The sequence below is a fragment of the Uranotaenia lowii genome, chromosome 3 (assembly GCF_029784155.1).
Source record: "Uranotaenia lowii strain MFRU-FL chromosome 3, ASM2978415v1, whole genome shotgun sequence".
In the NCBI taxonomy this organism is placed as follows: Eukaryota; Metazoa; Arthropoda; class Insecta; order Diptera; family Culicidae; genus Uranotaenia; species Uranotaenia lowii.
The window spans coordinates 359,063,425-359,082,228 of record NC_073693.1 but is presented as its reverse complement, the minus strand read 5'-3'; the positions used below and the strand labels follow the sequence as shown (position 1 = coordinate 359,082,228).

General features: G+C 42.4%; 3 protein-coding genes across 3 annotated transcripts; all 3 read right to left on the bottom strand.

The window, feature by feature from the left end:
- Positions 1-201: 201 nt before the first annotated feature.
- On the bottom strand, positions 202-9,469 carry LOC129757297 (stress-associated endoplasmic reticulum protein 2-like). The gene is made up of 2 exons (XM_055754472.1): positions 9,149-9,469; positions 202-1,568 (listed from the first exon to the last, which is right to left on the bottom strand). The coding sequence occupies exon 2, from the start codon at positions 1,492-1,494 to the stop codon at positions 1,300-1,302; it is 195 nt and encodes a 64-aa protein (XP_055610447.1). The 5' UTR covers positions 1,495-1,568; positions 9,149-9,469; the 3' UTR covers positions 202-1,299.
- Positions 9,470-10,561: 1,092 nt separating this feature from the next.
- Positions 10,562-11,618, bottom strand: LOC129757357 (uncharacterized). The gene is made up of 2 exons (XM_055754559.1): positions 10,682-11,618; positions 10,562-10,624 (listed from the first exon to the last, which is right to left on the bottom strand). The coding sequence occupies exon 1, from the start codon at positions 11,613-11,615 to the stop codon at positions 10,974-10,976; it is 642 nt and encodes a 213-aa protein (XP_055610534.1). The 5' UTR covers positions 11,616-11,618; the 3' UTR covers positions 10,562-10,624; positions 10,682-10,973.
- An 88-nt stretch (positions 11,619-11,706) lies between these two features.
- Positions 11,707-17,321, bottom strand: LOC129754008 (uncharacterized). The gene is made up of 3 exons (XM_055749861.1): positions 17,080-17,321; positions 12,198-17,022; positions 11,707-11,997 (listed from the first exon to the last, which is right to left on the bottom strand). The coding sequence occupies exons 2-3, from the start codon at positions 16,920-16,922 to the stop codon at positions 11,707-11,709; spliced, it is 5,016 nt and encodes a 1,671-aa protein (XP_055605836.1). The 5' UTR covers positions 16,923-17,022; positions 17,080-17,321.
- Between the last annotated feature and the right edge of the window lie 1,483 nt (positions 17,322-18,804).

The following is an 18,804-nucleotide window of genomic DNA, read 5'->3' as shown; positions in this document are numbered from 1 at the left end:
ACATAGGCAAGGTAACAACACTCACGTTGAAACTGCGCAATTTAAAGCAATCTGCCAACGGTGTGAATGCACTTGAATAAATAGATTATCTTGTGCAGAAAAAAAAAACTTAAAAACATGTTCCTATCATTAGAGATAATGCATTCTTTCATATTTCTTTTCATTCGTTCATTTCCCACAAAAAAGGACTACCTCCGGGTATACATTTTAAAGACACAATATATTTCTTTAATATTACATTTTCATCGTTTACGTTCCTTCCCAATTATGTGCTTCATAAACCATAATTATTCTTACCAATGCAAACGAATGTCCACCGAATAGATAGCGTTGATCCTGATACGGTCATGTTGTGTTTCACTATTACTTTTTTTAAATTGAATTTTGAAAACAAAATTTTCTTAATCCACACACTTTTTGCATTACTTCAATCCAATAGAGATAAAGAGAAAAAAAATGCACCGACTAACGGAGTTAGTCTTGCTAATAGCTAATCGTGGAATCATGGATAAAAAAAAATCTACGCTCGAAATTATGTGTATAACCATTTGTTTGTGGATATTCTCTTCTTCGCTTTAACGATCATACATTCAATAATATATTTAAAGATATAAGAATATTGCAAGAGAAAGTGACACGCATTTTACGCACTTTACGACAAATTTTCCAACTATGTTTTATCGATTACAGCTTTCTTTCGCTCTCAAGAGGTAAGAGCGAAAACTTTGTCCAGGGTTTACAAATTAAATTTGATCTTTCATCTGCGTAAGTTGCGATAAATGCCTGTTGCTACCAATTTGTGTATGAGAGTGAATGAAAATAAACAATAGACGGTATGTGGAATTTCACCAGTGCACGCACAGTGGTTATCAGTTCCGGTTCTAATAAGATACACCCACACATACATTCATGCTTTGTTTCGTTTTGTTTTTAAAGTTGGGAATTGGTCGTTCTCCCGGGAAAAATTGTGGGAGAAAATTTCCCTTTGGTTTTGTTTTCTGATCCGAGACTTTAGGTTGTTTTAAGGAGATCTCTTCTGGATGAAGGGTGGTCCTGGACCGGAAACCAACGTAACAAGAACCAATAAAACCGAACAGCAAAATATCAATTGTTGGTGTAGGAGTGTCTGTGTGGTTGGGTTTGCTCTGGTGTAAAGGATAAAAAGTGGAGAGAATAAAACTTCTCGGACGTAGTAGAATTGTGAATATTTTTGCAGTTTGTAGCCGTGTTCGCTTCTTCTTTTGTGTGTGTGTTTGTTTTGTAAATTTGAGAGTCACAGCCGGGTCCAAACGATCGACATTACGCGATGCGGATCGATTGGATGATCTGGAATATGGCAGAACCGCACACGACGAAGATGAACAGTGCTAGTAGCCAGGGTCCGACCGGGTACTTCTCCTCGGCGTTCTTGTTCGACTTGGGCACGTTGCCACGCTGGGTGATGTTGCGGCTGGCCTTCTCGTTGGCCATGCGGATTCTCTGCTGGGGAGCCATTGTTTTATTTTGGGGTGTGGTGTTGGGTTGGTTGGATGCTTTGTGCGTACAGTTGTGGTGCAGTTAGCCGATTGCTGTGGATTGGATAAAAGAGAATAAATTAAAAACTAAATGATTTACGTTTTGAAAAAATAGATTATAATAAATTATGGCTTCAGTGCTTATTGAATAATTTCCATTTTTTTCACAGTTATTGTCATTTTACATTTTTCATTCATCTCCATCTCCATTATTTCCATTTTTTCACAGTTATTTCCATTTTCCATGTTTCATTCATCTCCATCACACAAGGTACAACATTCTTCAAATGTTCGATTCTTCTACACGCAATTTAAGATTTGGTCCTTCGAACCGTTTTAGAGGCAGAAAAGATAAATATGTTTTGATGTCATTTATTTGACCTTCATAATTTACTTTCAGGAATAGTACAAACTGTTAAGAAATTAAGCTAGGGTATATTTAACTAATTCATCATTATTCCCGTGTCTGTCTGGGTCCCAGCGGCTGAATATGCGACTCCCGCCAGCTTGGTTCAAGATAAAGATTAAGAGTAGGATAACAACCTAACGCTCCTGAATGTAATCGGTCACGACACTGAACTTAAACTTGATACGGAAAAAAATAACAACGTTGTTGAGAAAATTCCAAAAAGTGACATCCAAATCTACTTGGCGACTTCAACACGAAGATTGGCTCCAATAATCAAGACTTTGAGCACATCATAAGGCGATACAAGGGTCCAAGACAGATGAGCGAAAACGGAGAGCAGTTTGAAGAATTTCGTGGCAACAACAACATGGTGATAGGTGGATCGCTCTTTCCCCATCTACCAGCAAATAAGGTCACTTGGTTGTCGCAAAATGGCCGAACAGAACATAAAATTGATCACATCTGAGTATCAGCCAAAAATGGAGAAAGACCCTTCTCGATATCTGCAATGAACGAAACACCGACATTGTAAAGCTTAGTTCTTTTAGAAATGGGACACTTTCTTTTGCTCATAGCTCGTTTACTAGTAATCGGACATTCAAAATTTTGACAGCATTTTGTTGCCTGTAAAATGTACTATCCGACCTATTTTTTTCAAAATTTAAAATTTACGCGTTTTTGAGAAATTTACGATGCAAGAGAAAAAGGAAAATATAATTTTGCACAGTTTCATTCAAAATCCATCATTATCAAATTGATAGCCTACAAAACCGTTGATTATTCAAAGAAATACTGAGTGTGAGTGGTGGAAAAGTATGGAAATACTGTCAAAAATGTCCACAAAGTTGAAATCAACCATTTGAGTGAAGCATATGATCGGCAACTTCGGCTAAGGGTCATCAGGGAAGTCAAGTCTCATACCAGCATTTTTAATTTTGAATAAGCGGAAAACTAAGTGCAGGTCGCTGAGATATCCAAAAAAAAATTTCTCCGATAAGCTGAATGTGTTGCCATGTTATGAGTCATTCAAACCTAACCTCAAACAAAAACTTTTTGCTAGATCCACAGCTCGTAAGCTGTATATCTGGTTCCCAGGATATGGGACAGATGATTTCTGATGAACGACAAAACTTATGAAAAACCCTTTTTAAACAAATTCCAGCGTTTGAATCCTATACCACGTCTGCTCGTTGCAAGGTCCCGAGTATATTGATGTATGTTTTTGCTGGTTATTTTGTATAAAATATAATGATTTGCCAGAATTCTGCTCCTGTGGAAAAAAAAACAACAATTTTCAAAACGAAAACTATGATTTTCACTCTTTTCAAAAGCCTTAAAAGAGTAATCTTTTATGTACCCTTCGCAACCTACGATCTATACTAACCAATTATACATTAAGTTCAATCTGCTCATGGTTTTACTTCGTTATTGCCAGATTTTGCCAGCAGAAATTCCATTAAAAACGCTCAAAAAGTGGCTCAAAAATAATCAAATTTGTTAATTTCGAAACAGCTGTATCCACTAAAGTGGCCTCAGTTTCTTTTGAAAGAGAAGTATTGGTCCGAAAAGTATCAGAAATTGAAAGAGGGGGATGTAGCCACCTAAAATACAGATTTGACGAAGTATTAATTTGAAAATCTAATCATTATCATGACTGAAAAAAGTGTGCGCTGGCCGAAGGGAGGTACCAAGAATTAAATAGAATTTATTCTTACAAAAAAACGATAAATATTTTTTTTCAAATTTTTTCATGAATTATTATAAGATTACCTTCATTTCCTTCATAGAAAGTATTTAGATCAAACGAAAGGTTTTTGAGATAGACGCATTCGTAACTGTCCCATTTCTAAAAGAACTAAGCTTTATCTGACCATCTCCTCGTCCTTGTTGAGATACGGCTGAAAATTGGGCGTGTCTAGTGGCGAGAGGAGAAAGTCGGATGTCGATACGGCGTCCGCCGGTTGGAGAATCCAGAGGTGAAAAGGGCATACGTTGAACAGCTTGAATCCCGAGCCTCGAAACTGCCGACAGACGGAACAGTCGAAGAACAATGGTGTGGAATCAAGAATGCCTTAATCACGACGAGCCATGGTACTATCGGTAAAGTTTGTGGAAGAAGTGATTGGATGTCGGATGAAACTGAGAGCTTGGACAAACTCCCTAGCCGAAGAGGGAGAAAGCGCCGCCGCCATTGCAGATATCCGATTACTTTATGACATTTCTCGCCGCCTTAGTGGTGCCAGGACTAATGCAAGAATGCCGCTGAAAGACCGAGCAGATCGAACAGATCAACTCAAGCGTTAGACTGAGCATTTTGAACATCGCTTCCGAGTCACAAATAGAGATGGCCAACAGAACCCGCAGCTCGTAGCGCCAACTGTAAGTCGCATTAATGGCGTAAACTCGGAAGCGCCTTCGCTGGCTGAAATAGAAGCGGCAATCAAAGTGATGAAATCCAACAAAAGCGCCTGGGATCGATTGAATTCTTGCTGAAATGCTCAAAGCCGACCCTACCTTGTCAGCACAAATGTTGCACCGTCTTTTCGCTGACATTTGGGACACTGCACTATTCCCGGCCGACTGGTTGCAGGGTATCCTTGCAAAGATTCCGAAGAAAGGAGACCTGACAGAGTGCGATAACTGGCGTGGCATAACTTTGATCTGTACAACTCTCAAAGTACTCTGCAAAGTGATCCTGAACAGGATCCAGGAGAATATCGACGCTACACTCCGACGGCAACAAGCTGGATTCCGATCCGGACGATCATGTGTGGACCACATCACAACGCTACGAATAATACTGGAACAAATCAACGAATTCCAGGACTCTCTTCTGCTAGTGTTCGTTGATTTCGAAAAAATATTCGACCGACTAACGACGAAAACATCTGGGCGGCTTTGAGTTGACGAGGAGTCCCAGAGAAGCTAGTCTGTCTCATCGAAGCACTATACTAAGCATTTTCGTGCAAGGTCCTACACGACTGTGTCTTGTCTGATTCAATCCCGATAACTGCTGGAGTGAGACAAGGATGAATTTTATCACCGCTACTCTTTCTTATCGTAATCGATGAGACTGCATCGATCATCTTATTTATTTTTTGGAGTCTTTGACTATTGTCATACAGACTGATTGTTTAAGATTAACTTATAATTAAATTACATAGTAATTAAGCTAGGTGACGTCACGGATTGCACATTTAAACTTAGATTTTGTAACATAATAGTCAAACAAGTGAGAAAAAGCATTGAAAACTTCACAACATCGAAAGAGGGGGTGATTCTGTCCGAAGACAGTCCTGCTTCTTGGCAGCCAAAACATGGTTTGATTACGCAGTCGGCGTGCTGGAACGTAAATGTTCAATCTCTGAAGCAATTGCGGGCAGTCAACGGCATTTGTCAAGATATCGTAAACGAATGTGCGAAGTTCTTCTTTGGCTCAAAGACGTCATTGATAGCAAGGCATACATCTCAGAATAGGGTGGTAACCGTACGGGATCTTGCCATGCCCAGACCGGTACCGCATATTCCAGAACACTGCGTACCAATGAGCAGAAAACTGTTTTTAGAGCATACGGGTATTCCGACGCAGGAAGCCGAGCAAGGCTTTGGCTGCAGTGGTCGCGGTGTGTTGAACAAATGAGAGCTTTTGGTCAAACGTTATTCTGAGGTCTTTAATAAAAGTTACTCTTTCAAGAGAGGTGTCCCTTAGACCGTAGTCGTAGACAACAGAGGCTCTAGTTCTAAAAAAGCTTATACACTTACATTTTTCGGCGTTAACTTCCATACCGTGTAATTCGCACCATACTAATAATCGATCGACGTCCTCCTGAAGCGCAACACAATCCAATATCGAATCAATGGTCCGGTAGATTTTAAGATCATCTGCAAACAGCAGTTTCGGCGACTGAAGGAATGTTGCCAAGTCGTTAATAAAAATCACGAAGATGAGCGGTCCAAGATGACTACCCTGCGGAACACCAGACGGCATGTCGAATACGGAGGAGTGAGTCCCACGAATGTAAATAAAGCCTAGCAGATACGAATACAGCCATTTAGTTGCCCACTCGGGAAATCCATATCGATCAAGTTTTTCTCTTACGATTCTGTGAGGTACTTTGTCGAAAGCCTTTACAAAATGCACTTACAGTTTTTTACCTGTTGCAGAATGCAAATCGCTGGCATAAATCATTAGGTTTGTCAAGGTTGATTGTTTCTTGATGAACCCGTGCTGGACATCGGTGAGTATTGGAGAGGCTGCTGAGTAGATTCTCTCGTATATCAGGACTTTGAAAAAGCAGCAAAGAATCGATATTGGCCTGTAATTCTCTACACGATGAGCATTTCCTGACTTATGGATCGGTGAGATTGATTCGATTTTCCACAGAGTAGGAAAGGTACCTTCCGAGATCGATCGATTGAAAATCATGCACAGCGGTGTGACAAGCGAAGCAGCTATTTTTACGACAAGCGATGTTGGAATCCCATCAGGCCTAGATCCTTTCGAGGGATCAAGAGAATTTAGCACTTTTAGAACTTCTTGTTCACTGAAAACGGGTTGCGGTAGACTGATGTCATAGCTAGGAAGTGTATCAAAGTACACATTATTACAATCAGGAGTGACTGGGCTACACACGCTGCTAAAAAATCTGTAAACAAGTCAGCTGACTCTTTGAAGCTCTCCGATGTGCGTCTGTGCACCGAACCGAGGATTGCCGTGGAATCCTTCAACAATGGAGCTACTGAACGACCTTGACCTGGACCTGGCAGACGATAATGTTTTGCTCACCCAAAAGCAACCGGATATGCAGAGCAAACTCGACGACCTCACCGAAAGCTCCAAGACAGCAGGTCTCAAAGTCAATGTTGGAAAGATCAAGTCGATGGAGATCAACTCAGGAAATCCCTACAGTTTCATGGTAGCTGGGCAACAGGTTAAGAAAGTGGAGTGCTTCCAGTATCTTGGTAGCCAGATATCGACTGATGGTGGTACCAAGAAAGACATCGAAACCCGGATCAGAAAAGCCCGATTTGCGTTTGCGAGTCTCCGAAACATCTGACGCTCACGTCAGATAACTCTACGAACGAAAATTCGAATCTTTAACTCAAACCCATATTGATGTACGGGTGCGAAATTTGGTGCATATATGCGGTGACAACACGAAAACTGCAAAACTGCATCATCCGCGCTTGGTGGCCTGGCAACTGGATCTCAAACGTGGAACTACATCGTCAGTGTCATCAAAAGGCGCTATAAATTGAGATTAGGGAACCTAAGTGGAGATGGATTAGACACACACTGCGAAGAGATGAAAACGAGATTTGCAGAGAGGCGCTTGACTGGAATCCAGATGGGCATCGAATAAAAGGCAGGCCCAAAATTTCGTGGTGGCGAAGTCTAGCCGCTGAAATCCGCACAGTTGACGAGAACCTTGGCTGCCAGCAAGTGAAGACGCTGGCTCCGTATCGCCAGCAGTGGAGATCATTTATCTCAGACCTATGCGTCGATCAATCGGCGCAAGACCCTTACAAAGATGGACGGTGATGGATTATTTTAGTCGATACCAAGGACTAATTTCTTGGCTTGGACTTGGAGACTTGGATGTCCAAGAACAATAACACATAGTAATGCTCAAAAAATTGAACAGAAAAGCATTCGCATAGTTTTGTCGTCAAATACCACAACACCATATTGACCTTAAAAAATTATCTTGTTAAAATACAGAATCGATCTGAATGATGAGACTTCAATTCAGCCATGCTTTCGGGAGAGATTGGAAAAGAGATCTTAAGAATTACCTTGTGATCCAACTTCACATTCGACTACATGGGAAACATCTGTGGAATTGTGTTATGGAAGAACAGTTCGTTCAATATTACCAACAGTTGAAAATTTGGAAAATACGCCAACTGATTATCACGTTCAAGACAGCAAGCATAAAGGCAAAGAAGCAGAAGACATTTGATGTAAAGTTGAGATTATTTAAATTCAACAGGGAGATAAAGTTTTGATAAAAAATCAAACAAGTTATCAACTAAATTAAAAAAAAACGCAGACCGACACTTGAAAAGTGCGCCTGAAAGCGGTTGATGAAGATATTTCAGGAAGGACATTTGAACGCATCGTAGAACATTGGAAACGAATACGGTTGAAACATGATTCCAGTTTAGAACGAAAAATAACGAATGATGAAGAATCAGTAATAACAAATGAACAAGAACCTTACAGTACTGATGCTCCAATAACACCAAACGCTGATAAAATTACTGTCAAAAATGTATTTTAGCAATTATTCTAATCGTAATGTACGAGATTCTGTCTGGATTGATCGACCGAGAATTGCCGTGGAATCCTTCGAAAATGGAGCAGCCCAATGGTCTTGACGATATTGTATTACCTACTCGTTCAAAGGCAAACACGAATGGTCAGAGAGACTCTTAGGTAACACATACCCCTCAAAGTCAACGTCGGAGAGACCAAACCGATGAAAGACAATACAGAAAATCGTTCCATCGTTACGATAGCAGGGCAGCAAGTAGGTTGAGAAAAAGAAATACTTCTTAAGCCTTGAAATCTACATTTGGTAGTACCAAGAAAGACATCAAAACCCCTGGATCAGAAAGGCCCGATTCACGTTTGCTAGTCTCCGAAGCTGGATCGCCAATGTACACATACTGGCAATGGCTATAACATGCTTGTTGTGATCATCCTGTTCCCAGTCAAGGTCAAGGACCTCCTGTACATTGAAGATAAGGATCGAAGTTCAACTGACGTGGGGGAAACTGACGATCAATACCAATATCTGAAGCTGCTTGAGAGTGAGATATAAAAAGATGTTAACTAGTTATCTGCAATTCCGATGCAACAGATGATGTAAAACCCAAATCAGTCCAATTGAAATGCTTATCTCCGCAAGTTCTTCGAGAGTGTTGACCAACGTAATTTCCTGTATCAATTCAGATTATGGAAAGTACCAACAATCTTGGGAAAATTTGTTTTTCTATCAATCAACTAGTATTTTTTGTCATACCAACAAGGAGAACGTCACACCCACCCACAAGAAAATTTCCTTATTGAATCAACCCACTTCCAGAAGACATATTCTAAACCCATTAAAATGGGATTAAGATGCCAACAACCTGGGGGAAGTTCCTTCAAAAAGTGGCCCCTCAGCAACAAACTAGCTGAAAAAAGAAAAAAAAACATCTAGAAAAAATTTCCACGTACCTCAACTTTCACGTAGTGCTAGCTGCTGTGCTACTTGCAAGTCCCCGTTCAAATTCCCCGGTTAGGAATCTACCAACAGGTGTAGGCTAGCTGTGTTCCGGTGCTCGGTCGAGTATTCCACGCCAAAAAGGACGTTCTCCCGATGTGTCCAGTCCAGGAAAGCGAAATCACACAACACGTTCGGTGTGTAGAAAACTATTGTAACAACGTATAACGAAAAACGACGGCGAAGGAACGACGACGACGATGATGCGAACGAGATGCTTGCGCGATACTTTTTGAGAGGATTTTTGCTTTGCTGGAATCGAACGTTTGACACCTCATCAGTTTTTCATCTTTTTCATGGCTTTTCGGAGACGAGAACCGTCAGCGAGACACCGTCCCGAAACCATGGTGTGTCCATGGAATGTCAAATGGTGTTGATGATTCAAGATAATTTCATGCACCAAATTCTTTTTCAAGAGAGTTTGGTTGATGTCTGTGATAGCACTGGTTCCTAATCTGGACGCTCAAATGCAGTAGCGCTGATGGGACTTCAAGGTGGTTCACGTGTTGAAAAGATTTTTAAAGCTATGATTCTTTTTTTTACGTTTTGTCAATCTTTAAGTTAATCATTTTGATAATTTTTCCAGTACAGTTGAAACCTTGATAATTTTGACTATTTTTAAATTGATGTGTAAATGTGTAAATCACGTTGCAGCCCAAGCAACCAAAATTCCCTTAAAAAGGTTTCCTAGAAGCTTAATCAGCTCTCGTTTCTGTCTGAAGAGAGTCAGCCCAAAATTTAAGTTCTTAAAGCTACTTTCAAGTTCGTTAACGTGGCTTGCTATTCAGCTTCTAAGAGAATGTCAAAAAACTTCTACGAGCCGAAGAAAAACCGGTTGAAAGATTGCTCTGACAGATTGCTATGTTGCCGGTCCATCATGGTCTATCTCATTGATTTTAATTATATTGTTTTGATTACAAAAGCTACTTACGCCTAGAGAATTGAACCACTGCTCTCTAGGTTGCAATGAAATTCACCAGCCTCTCGACCAATGAAGCAATAGTTCAGTGCCACTTTAATAATCAGTATTTCAACTTAATCTCTTTTTTGATGATTGAATGGGTTGGTCAATAGATTGGACCTTATTTCGTTTAAAGGACTTTCAGTACATTTAATAAATAAAAACAAAAATTCTCATCATCAAAAATTTATTCGAATTTCTTAACATTGATAAGAAAGATTCGAAAAATTCTTGAATTCCATTTGTAAATATCAGTGCTGATATGAACAAACCAAATACCATGACAAGAAATTGACAGATATTTTTGACATGTCGCTTAGAATTCCCATAAAGGTTCTTTAAAACACCTATAAGTATCTTTTTTTTTTTTTTTATTTATAACTAGTTTATTAAAGGCCTTTTACTTGTTGGAATATAATTCACTAAAGGTTCTCGCAGCAGCTCTAGTTGGAGCAGGAGCAGCTCAAAGCTAAAAAACAATGAGTTTATTAGGGCAAAGTTTTACATAGGATTTTTTGTTTCTTACATTTGTCTCCTTTAGTACAAGAGGAGTATCCGTGTTTTGATGCCAAGTTATACAAATAAAGAGCGTAGATTTCTGGCCTATATCGGCCCTTTTGAAAGGGATGCTCGACTGTGCGTGGTATCAGCCTTAGATCGGGTTTTTACCGGTGTGCGGAATGGCACAAACAACTTTAAAAAACTAAAACTATCGGTAACATATAAATTTTACGCAGAGCGTCTCTAAAATCTTTCTCAGTTCGTCGCAAATTTTCACTTCTAACCGTTTTCTGGTTTGACAGTTCGTAGCGTGGCCGTTAGGTCTGTTCAGATGCAGCGACGTCAGGGATGCCAGAACATTCTCCACCCCGTGAATCCGGATCGGCCTCCGCATCGCCTTGCTCGGATTCACCGTTACCTATCTCCATAACGGCCAGCTTCGCCACCGGTCTCTCAAGTCGTCCAGATGCCGTTTGTACTGCAACACGTCTGATCCTTCCATCCTTGTTCGGGATTAGCTCCACGATCCTTCCTCGGATCCAGGTACGCCGACTGCCTTCCGCAATATACACCAGGTCTCCAAGTTTAACCGACACCACATCTTCGAACCACTTGGACCGCTTGTTCATATTAGGAAAGTATTCCTTCAGCCATCTGTCCCATGTAGCATCAGCTAAATACTGCGAACGAAGGTAACTGCTTTGCAGTGCTTGGCTGAGACTGATTGGATCACGCATAGGGTCCTGATCTCCCGTGGAGTTACCCAAAAAGTGGTTGGGTGTCAACGCTTCGTAGTCGGCCGAACTTTGAGGCATGTACGTCAGTGGACGAGAGTTTATAAAAGCTTCTGTTTCCGCCAACACCGTCAGCAGAATCTCGTCGTTGAGTTTCCTTCCGTCGTCGAGAGCTCTCATCGATTCTTTCACGCTTCGCACCATCCGCTCCCATACTCCACCCATGTGGGGAGCGGAGGACGGATTGAATAACCAGCTTGTTCGGGCGTTGGTGAATGTGTCGGAACAGTCGACGTTGATTCTCTTGATCTGTCGTTTAAGCTCGCGATCGGCACCGACAAAGTTCGTCCCGTTGTCGGAAAATATTTGGCGTGGGGGACCTCTTCTTCGCACAAATCTCCTGATCGCCATTATGCAGGAATCCGTCGTTAAGCTGTACGCCAGCTCCAGGTGAACGGCACGGACTACCAAGCATGTGAAGACCGCTACATATCGCTTTTCCTTCCGCCTGCCAACGGTTACCTCCAACGGCCCGAGATAATCCACACCGGTATACGCAAAGGGTCTGGTATACGGTGTCAATCTCTGCTCTGGCAATGGCGCCATTCTTGGTGGATGTGGTTTACATTTTTTAATCTTACATACCTGGCAGCTTCTCGATACTTCGTTAACAGCGGACCTCAGATTCGCGATCTGAAAACGTTGACGGACTTCGTTGACTATTGTCTCTCTGTTTGCGTGACCAAAAATTCGATGATAATGCTCCAAAAGCCTTTGGGTAACTAGATGCTCTCTGGGCAAAATTACTGGAAATCGAGAATCGAAGGACGCGTACTGCGCATTCACGGTTCTTCCTTCCACTCTAATAACACCAAATTCGTCAGCAAACGGGGAGAGTTGATACAGGGAACTAGATTTCTCAATCTTGATTAAATCCTCTAGAGCTCTTTCACGATTTGATATCAGCACCTTCACCTCATCAGGGTAGTGCTCACTTTGAGCCAATCGCCAAAGGATATTCTCGGCTGATTGGTATTCGGATTGCTTCAATGGTATTTCGATATTCGGGATAGTTCGAATTATGTATCGCTTCACGTTTTCTACGGATGGTACCGTCTCGATGGGCAATGCTTTCTTTCGTCGACGACAATTCGAAATGAATCGCATGGCCGTAGCCAGTATGCGTAGCAATATGGTCCATTTAGAGATTCTAGCAACGTCAATTAGCTGAATGGGAATATCAATGTGGTGAAAAAGATAGTGGGTTCTCAACTCTTCGTTGGTGCTTTCATTCGGTGATTTCTGTTGTGGCCATCTATCAGCAGGTTCGTACAGGAATGATGGGCCATTAAACCAACGACCATCCGGTTTTGGATCCGTATCTTTATTCCACTTGGTCAAACAGTCAGCGATGTTCTCTTTTGAAGGGACCCAGTGCCACTGATCCGAATCTGTTAAGGTCAAAATCTCTCCGATGCGAACGGCTACATATTGCTTGAATCTTCGGTGGTCAGATCTAATCCAGGACAAGACGGTGGTAGAATCCGTCCAAAGAAATTTCTCCTTGATTTCCACCGTGTGGCTAGAACAAACGTTTACCATCATCCTAGCACCCAACACAGCGGCTTGAAGCTCTCTTCTGGGAATCGATTGCACCTTGAGGGAGGCCACCTTAGCCTTCGCCATCACCAAGCAGCATTTCACTTTTCCATACTCGATGACACGGAAATACGCCGCGCATCCGTAGCCCAATTCACTGGCATCGGTGAACACATGTAGCTGCAATGTTTCGTACCCTCCAGCATGATCTCCACCACAGTAGCACCTGGGGATCTGAAGGTTGTTGATTTCTTGGAGAAGCTTTGTCCATCGGACCCATTTCTCGAAAGCTTCATCCGGAATGTCGTCATCCCATTGTATGCCGCATCTCCAAAGATCTTGGAACAGCATCTTCCCGTGGATTGTATACGGGGACAGAAGACCCAATGGGTCGAAAAGACTCATAATACATCGAAGAGCCATTCTCTTAGTCGGTCGTCGTTCGCCGCAAACATACGGCGCCAGCTCACCACGTAGGCTGGTAGGAAATTGGAAACAATCCTGCCGTGGGTTCCACTCCAGTCCAAGGACCCTCTCGATGTTATCGCCTCCTATGTCACTGATAAGTGAGAGCGATTTCTGTTCCGAAATCTCTCCGACTGCCTGTAGCACCGATTCATCGTTGCTAACCCAATTTCTCATGGTGAATCCGGCCCGAGCAAGGGCTCCTTTCACCTGAATCGCTCGATCAGCTGCTTCCTCAGAAGTGGGGGCGCTATCGAAATAATCGTCCATATACGTTTTCTCCTTGATAGCTGTAGTAGCTTTCGGGAAATCCTCCCGACACTCGTCCGCTATTTTGTGCAACACGTAAATCGCCGAACAGGGCGAGCACGTCGCTCCGAACGTCGCGACGTCCATAATATACACGTCGGGCGGTTGTGTTGCGTCGAATCGAAACAGGAATCGTTGGTAGTTTTTGTCTGCTGCTCTTATTCGGATTTGGTGGAACATTTCCTTTACGTCGCCACCAAAACCGATGCGCCACTCTCGGAACTTGCATATCACTGAATGCAGGGGGACCAGTAAATCCGGGCCTTTTAACAGTTGATTGTTGAGGGAAACTCCACCCACTGAGGCCGCCGCGTCCCACACCAGCCGTCTTTTGTTCGGTTTCTTCGGGTGCGACACCACATTCAGGGGGAGGTACCAAACGCGTTCAGCACTAGTTTCTGCCAACTCTTCTTCGGTTGCCTTATGGGCATACCCTTTTGTCAAATAATCTCGTATTTGTTGGTGCACGTTAGCCTGGAGTTCGGGGTCTTTTGACAGCTTGCTCTCTAGGCATTTCAGACGTCTCTCAGCCATGTACCGGTTATCTGGGAAGCACACTTCATCTGCTTTCCACAGCAAACCAGTTTCGTATGCACCGTCACGAAACACCGTGGTTTCCTCTAGGATCGTTTTACATCGCTTGTCTTCGGCAGATTCAAGAATCGGCGCAAACGGGTTCTGGGGTTCCTCCAGAACGAAATGTTGTCGGATGAGGTTGTTAAGTTCTTGATCTGCGTCGCAGTGATGGAAGTTAACTCGGACCGAGTTCTTGTCATTTCTATCTCCTGCCTCGTTAGGCCCATAGATGGCCCATCCGAGCAATGATCTCACGGCAACAGGTTCGCCAGGTTGACCTTGCCGACTTTCGATTGGGGTTAAAATGTCAATGTTATCTAACCCAATAAGCACTTCAGGCTGAGCATCGTTAATTGAACTGATTGGGATATCTTTCAGATGTTCATAACGATTAGCTAATTCGTCGTAGCAGAGGGTTTGCTTCGGTAGCTCAAGTTTCGAAACCGTGTGTGCGGTAAAAGAATGTTGTTTCGGATCTCCTAACTTCGAGATCATGCATTTAATGAGCTTGGATGAATCTTCGTTCCGGGTTACACCGGAAGTCCACTGCAATTCCAGCGGATGCCTCTTTCCCTCTATTCCTAGGCGGCGTGCTAATGACGATTCCATCATGGTCAGTGATGACCCTTCATCGTAGAATCCAAAAGTATCGACAGTGCGATTTCCGTTGTGCAGGGTAAGTGGAACTATTCGAAAGAAAAACGCTTTTCTGAATTCGTTGTGGGAATTACAAACAGATTTAACGACTGTTGCTTCTCCCTTTTTGGCTTGCGCCGGAACATGGAGCAACGGATGGTGCTGAACTCTACAGCCTTCGATGTTACATCGGATTCTTGATTTACACTTCCAATTACCGTGCTCATTCAGGCACATTTCGCACAAATTCCACTGGCGTACTGCACGCTTTCTTGAATCGAGATTTAGTTCTTGGAACTTCGAGCAGTTCCGAACCCGGTGATCTATGCCACCACAGATTGGACATGGCTTACGTTGTCTATATTCTTCCTGGTTTCCATTACTGTTAATGTGAGCATGGAAATGTCCCTCTTTCTTCTGCGACGGTTTTGCATACTTCGCTGCCTCAGGTTTCGGCGGTACAAGCGTGGTAACCTCACAGGCGTCCTCGGCCAATTCCTCCATATACTGGCCAAATTCCTTCAGCGTAGGCTCGGGGAAGGAGCGTTTATATCTCACCCAAGCAAGCTGATGATGAGCAGGGAGCTTCTCAACCAATTCGCTGAGCAAATCGGGATTCGATAAATGAGCTCGGAGACCTGCAGCCTCTAGCTGGTCACAAAAGTGCTGTACAGCTGTGGCAAACTTAATAAGGCTATCTAGACGCTCAGATTTTGGTGATTCGAGTTTGCGCACTTTAGCCAGCATGTTCCTTACAAGAATTTCGGGCCGTCCATAAAAACGTTTCAGTGTTTCCATTATCTTCGGCACGCTGTCAGGAAATGTCAATTTTGTTCTCACTGCTTCTAGGGCCGCCCCTCGCAGGCTTTCTCTAAGACGGACAAGATTCTCAACGTCTGAGAAACCGCAGGCAGCATTGGACGTTTCGTAACTATGGAAAAATATTGGCCACTCCTCAGGCTCTCCGGCAAACACAGGTAGTTTTCTGGGCCAGACTTGGCGAGCCAACACTTGTTCTGCAGACGGACCAATATTCAGGTTGGCAAACGCTACCGGTTGTGGGAAAGGATTTATGGGTTGCTTTGGAGGTGGTACTTCAGGAATCAGGTTCATAATTGGCACACGGATTCGTGCCGAGTGACTTCTAGGTTCGGAATGAACTGATTTCGATGTACTCAGTTCGTCTATCCGAGAGTTAGCGTGATGCTCTTCACCTCGTTCCACCATGGCGTGCAAAATCTTTCCGCTTCGAGCTTCGGCGTTCGAAACATCAAAAACCTCTTCCGGATCGTTATTGTTTTCCTCCAGCTGATTGCGCAACCATTCCTCAGCCTTTTGACTTCCACTCCGCGCTGATTCGGAAACACTTTCCGATCCCGAGTCCTCTACTAGCTTCTCTTCCAGCTGGTGCTTCTTCTTTAAGAAGGATTCCTCAGAAGCAAGCTCTTCTAGACGGATAGCCCGTTCCTTTTCTAGGAAACGCATTTCCTCTCTCATACGGCGACTTTTAATTTCTCTTTCTGCTACCAATTTGGCCAACTCAAGTTCGGTCCGGATGCGGGCGCTGGATGTAGTAGATCTCACAGATTTGCCGGCACTTCTCACGGACGAATCTTTGTTGGATTCCGCACATTTCTTCCTAGCTCCGTTCTCAACTTCAGCCCTTCCTATTCTCGTTGAACTGGAGTGAGGAGCCTTTGATCGCACGATGGGTGTGCTGAAATCGGCGGTGTTTACGGACTCTGACGGGTCTGCAGAAGGTGGTGTGCATTTAGTGCATCTCCATGGGCGATCCTTTACGCCGGGAGATTGATTCGCACAACTCAGATGCCACCAGCCTAAACAATTATCGCACGACACCATTCTCCGTTCCACCGAATTAGGTCTGTTGCATCCACCACAGTCGAATCCATCTTGGCAATCAATTTCCTCTTCCGAATCGACCATCTCGAAATCTTTAGGGTTTTCGAAAATCTTTGAGGATGTTGGAATATAATTCACTAAAGGTTCTCGCAGCAGCTCTAGTTGGAGCAGGAGCAGCTCAAAGCTAAAAAACAATGAGTTTATTAGGGCAAAGTTTTACATAGGATTTTTTGTTTCTTACATTTGTCTCCTTTAGTACAAGAGGAGTATCCGTGTTTTGATGCCAAGTTATACAAATAAAGAGCGTAGATTTCTGGCCTATATCGGCCCTTTTGAAAGGGATGCTCGACTGTGCGTGGTATCAGCCTTAGATCGGGTTTTTACCGGTGTGCGGAATGGCACAAACAACTTTAAAAAACTAAAACTATCGGTAACATATAAATTTTACGCAGAGCGTCTCTAAAATCTTTCTCAGTTCGTCGCAAATTTTCACTTCTAACCGTTTTCTGGTTTGACAGTTCGTAGCGTGGCCGTTAGGTCTGTTCAGATGCAGCGACGTCAGGGATGCCAGAACATACTTTTACAAAGTTTAAATGTGCCGAGGGTATTCGTTTCACTGGTTAGTAAGGAAGGGGGCCGTAATAGTCGCGGCGACTCAACAGTTAGAAAAAAAAAAAACTTTAAAAAAGGAAGGGGTTTATAGGGGTTATTCTTCGGTATCAGTTTTCCATTAGGGTCCGGTGGTGGCCTTCTTTAGCTGTGGTTTCGGTAGCTACGGTTTGCACCTATAAGTATCTTTACGGTGCGTTAAAAAAGTGTAAGGCGTACGTTATCGACCTTCTTGACAGGAGTTGCATTAAAAGCGTTTAGAAGTTCCGTTATCGATAATTTTACTATTCAAAAGGCGATGGAAGTTCCTGAGTAACTTTTACGTGACAAGAGTCACCTGAAGCTCCCGTTAAACATTTTTTCAGCCAAATGTGAACTTCGGAGTTCCATCTTTAAGAAAAACGCGACTTTTGGTTGCTTGGGAGTGCTTATCTTATAGATTAAGATGATTTTACGCTCATAAAAGTTTGTTTTCTTGTTTTTTTTTAAAATTATAATATTTTCGTCACTTGAGATCCTTGCTGGATTTTTTTCATATTTCTGTAAAGATGATAAGGAACATTCTTTTTTGCTGAAAAATTAATTCCATAGGAGCAACGATACAGTTCCTCATGAAAATTGAGCTGAGAAAATTCGAACTTTTGTGGAAAAAAGAAGTGCTTAATATGCTCCGGGTGTTCGTTTTGCCCTTATCTCCCCTATTATCAAAGGTGTTAAAATGTACAACTGTCTTAATTGCAATATATTCTCAAGGTTTAAATCGTTTTATTGTTGATTATGACAATTGTTAACTCCAAATTACCAAAACCATAAAATTTTGACAATTTGGCGACTATTTATTATTTATTATTTTATATTATTATTTTTAAAAAATCTTACAATTTAAGCAATTTCAAGTTTTTTTTATCAACTTTGATTTTTTTTTTAATTTTTTGCATTAATGGTGTTTTTGTTTTTTGAAAATTCAAACGTTAGGTATTCAAAATTCTGTCAACTTTGAACTCGAACAGTTGTAAAATTGGAAAGGATTGGAAATTGATGAGATGACGATGCGGCCAAATAAATCTTGGCCTTATCGCAATCTCGAAGGATCCATAAAAGGTTTCGATAGAGATAACAGCAACCGAACAGCAATCTATTGGTGATTCGCGCGTCGTCGTGTCCGATAGAAATGCGGGCAACGTGGAATTCGGTTGTAAATCTGTTGGCCGTCTACACACAAAATGGACATGCACAAGCTGGATTTTTTCCCTCGCTCGCTCGCTAAACATGTTTGGCTTTCGATTATGTTGCAACATGTTGTCTGCTCATATAGTCAAAGTAGGGTAGATAAGCCCAAAGTAGGAATGTTTAAAGT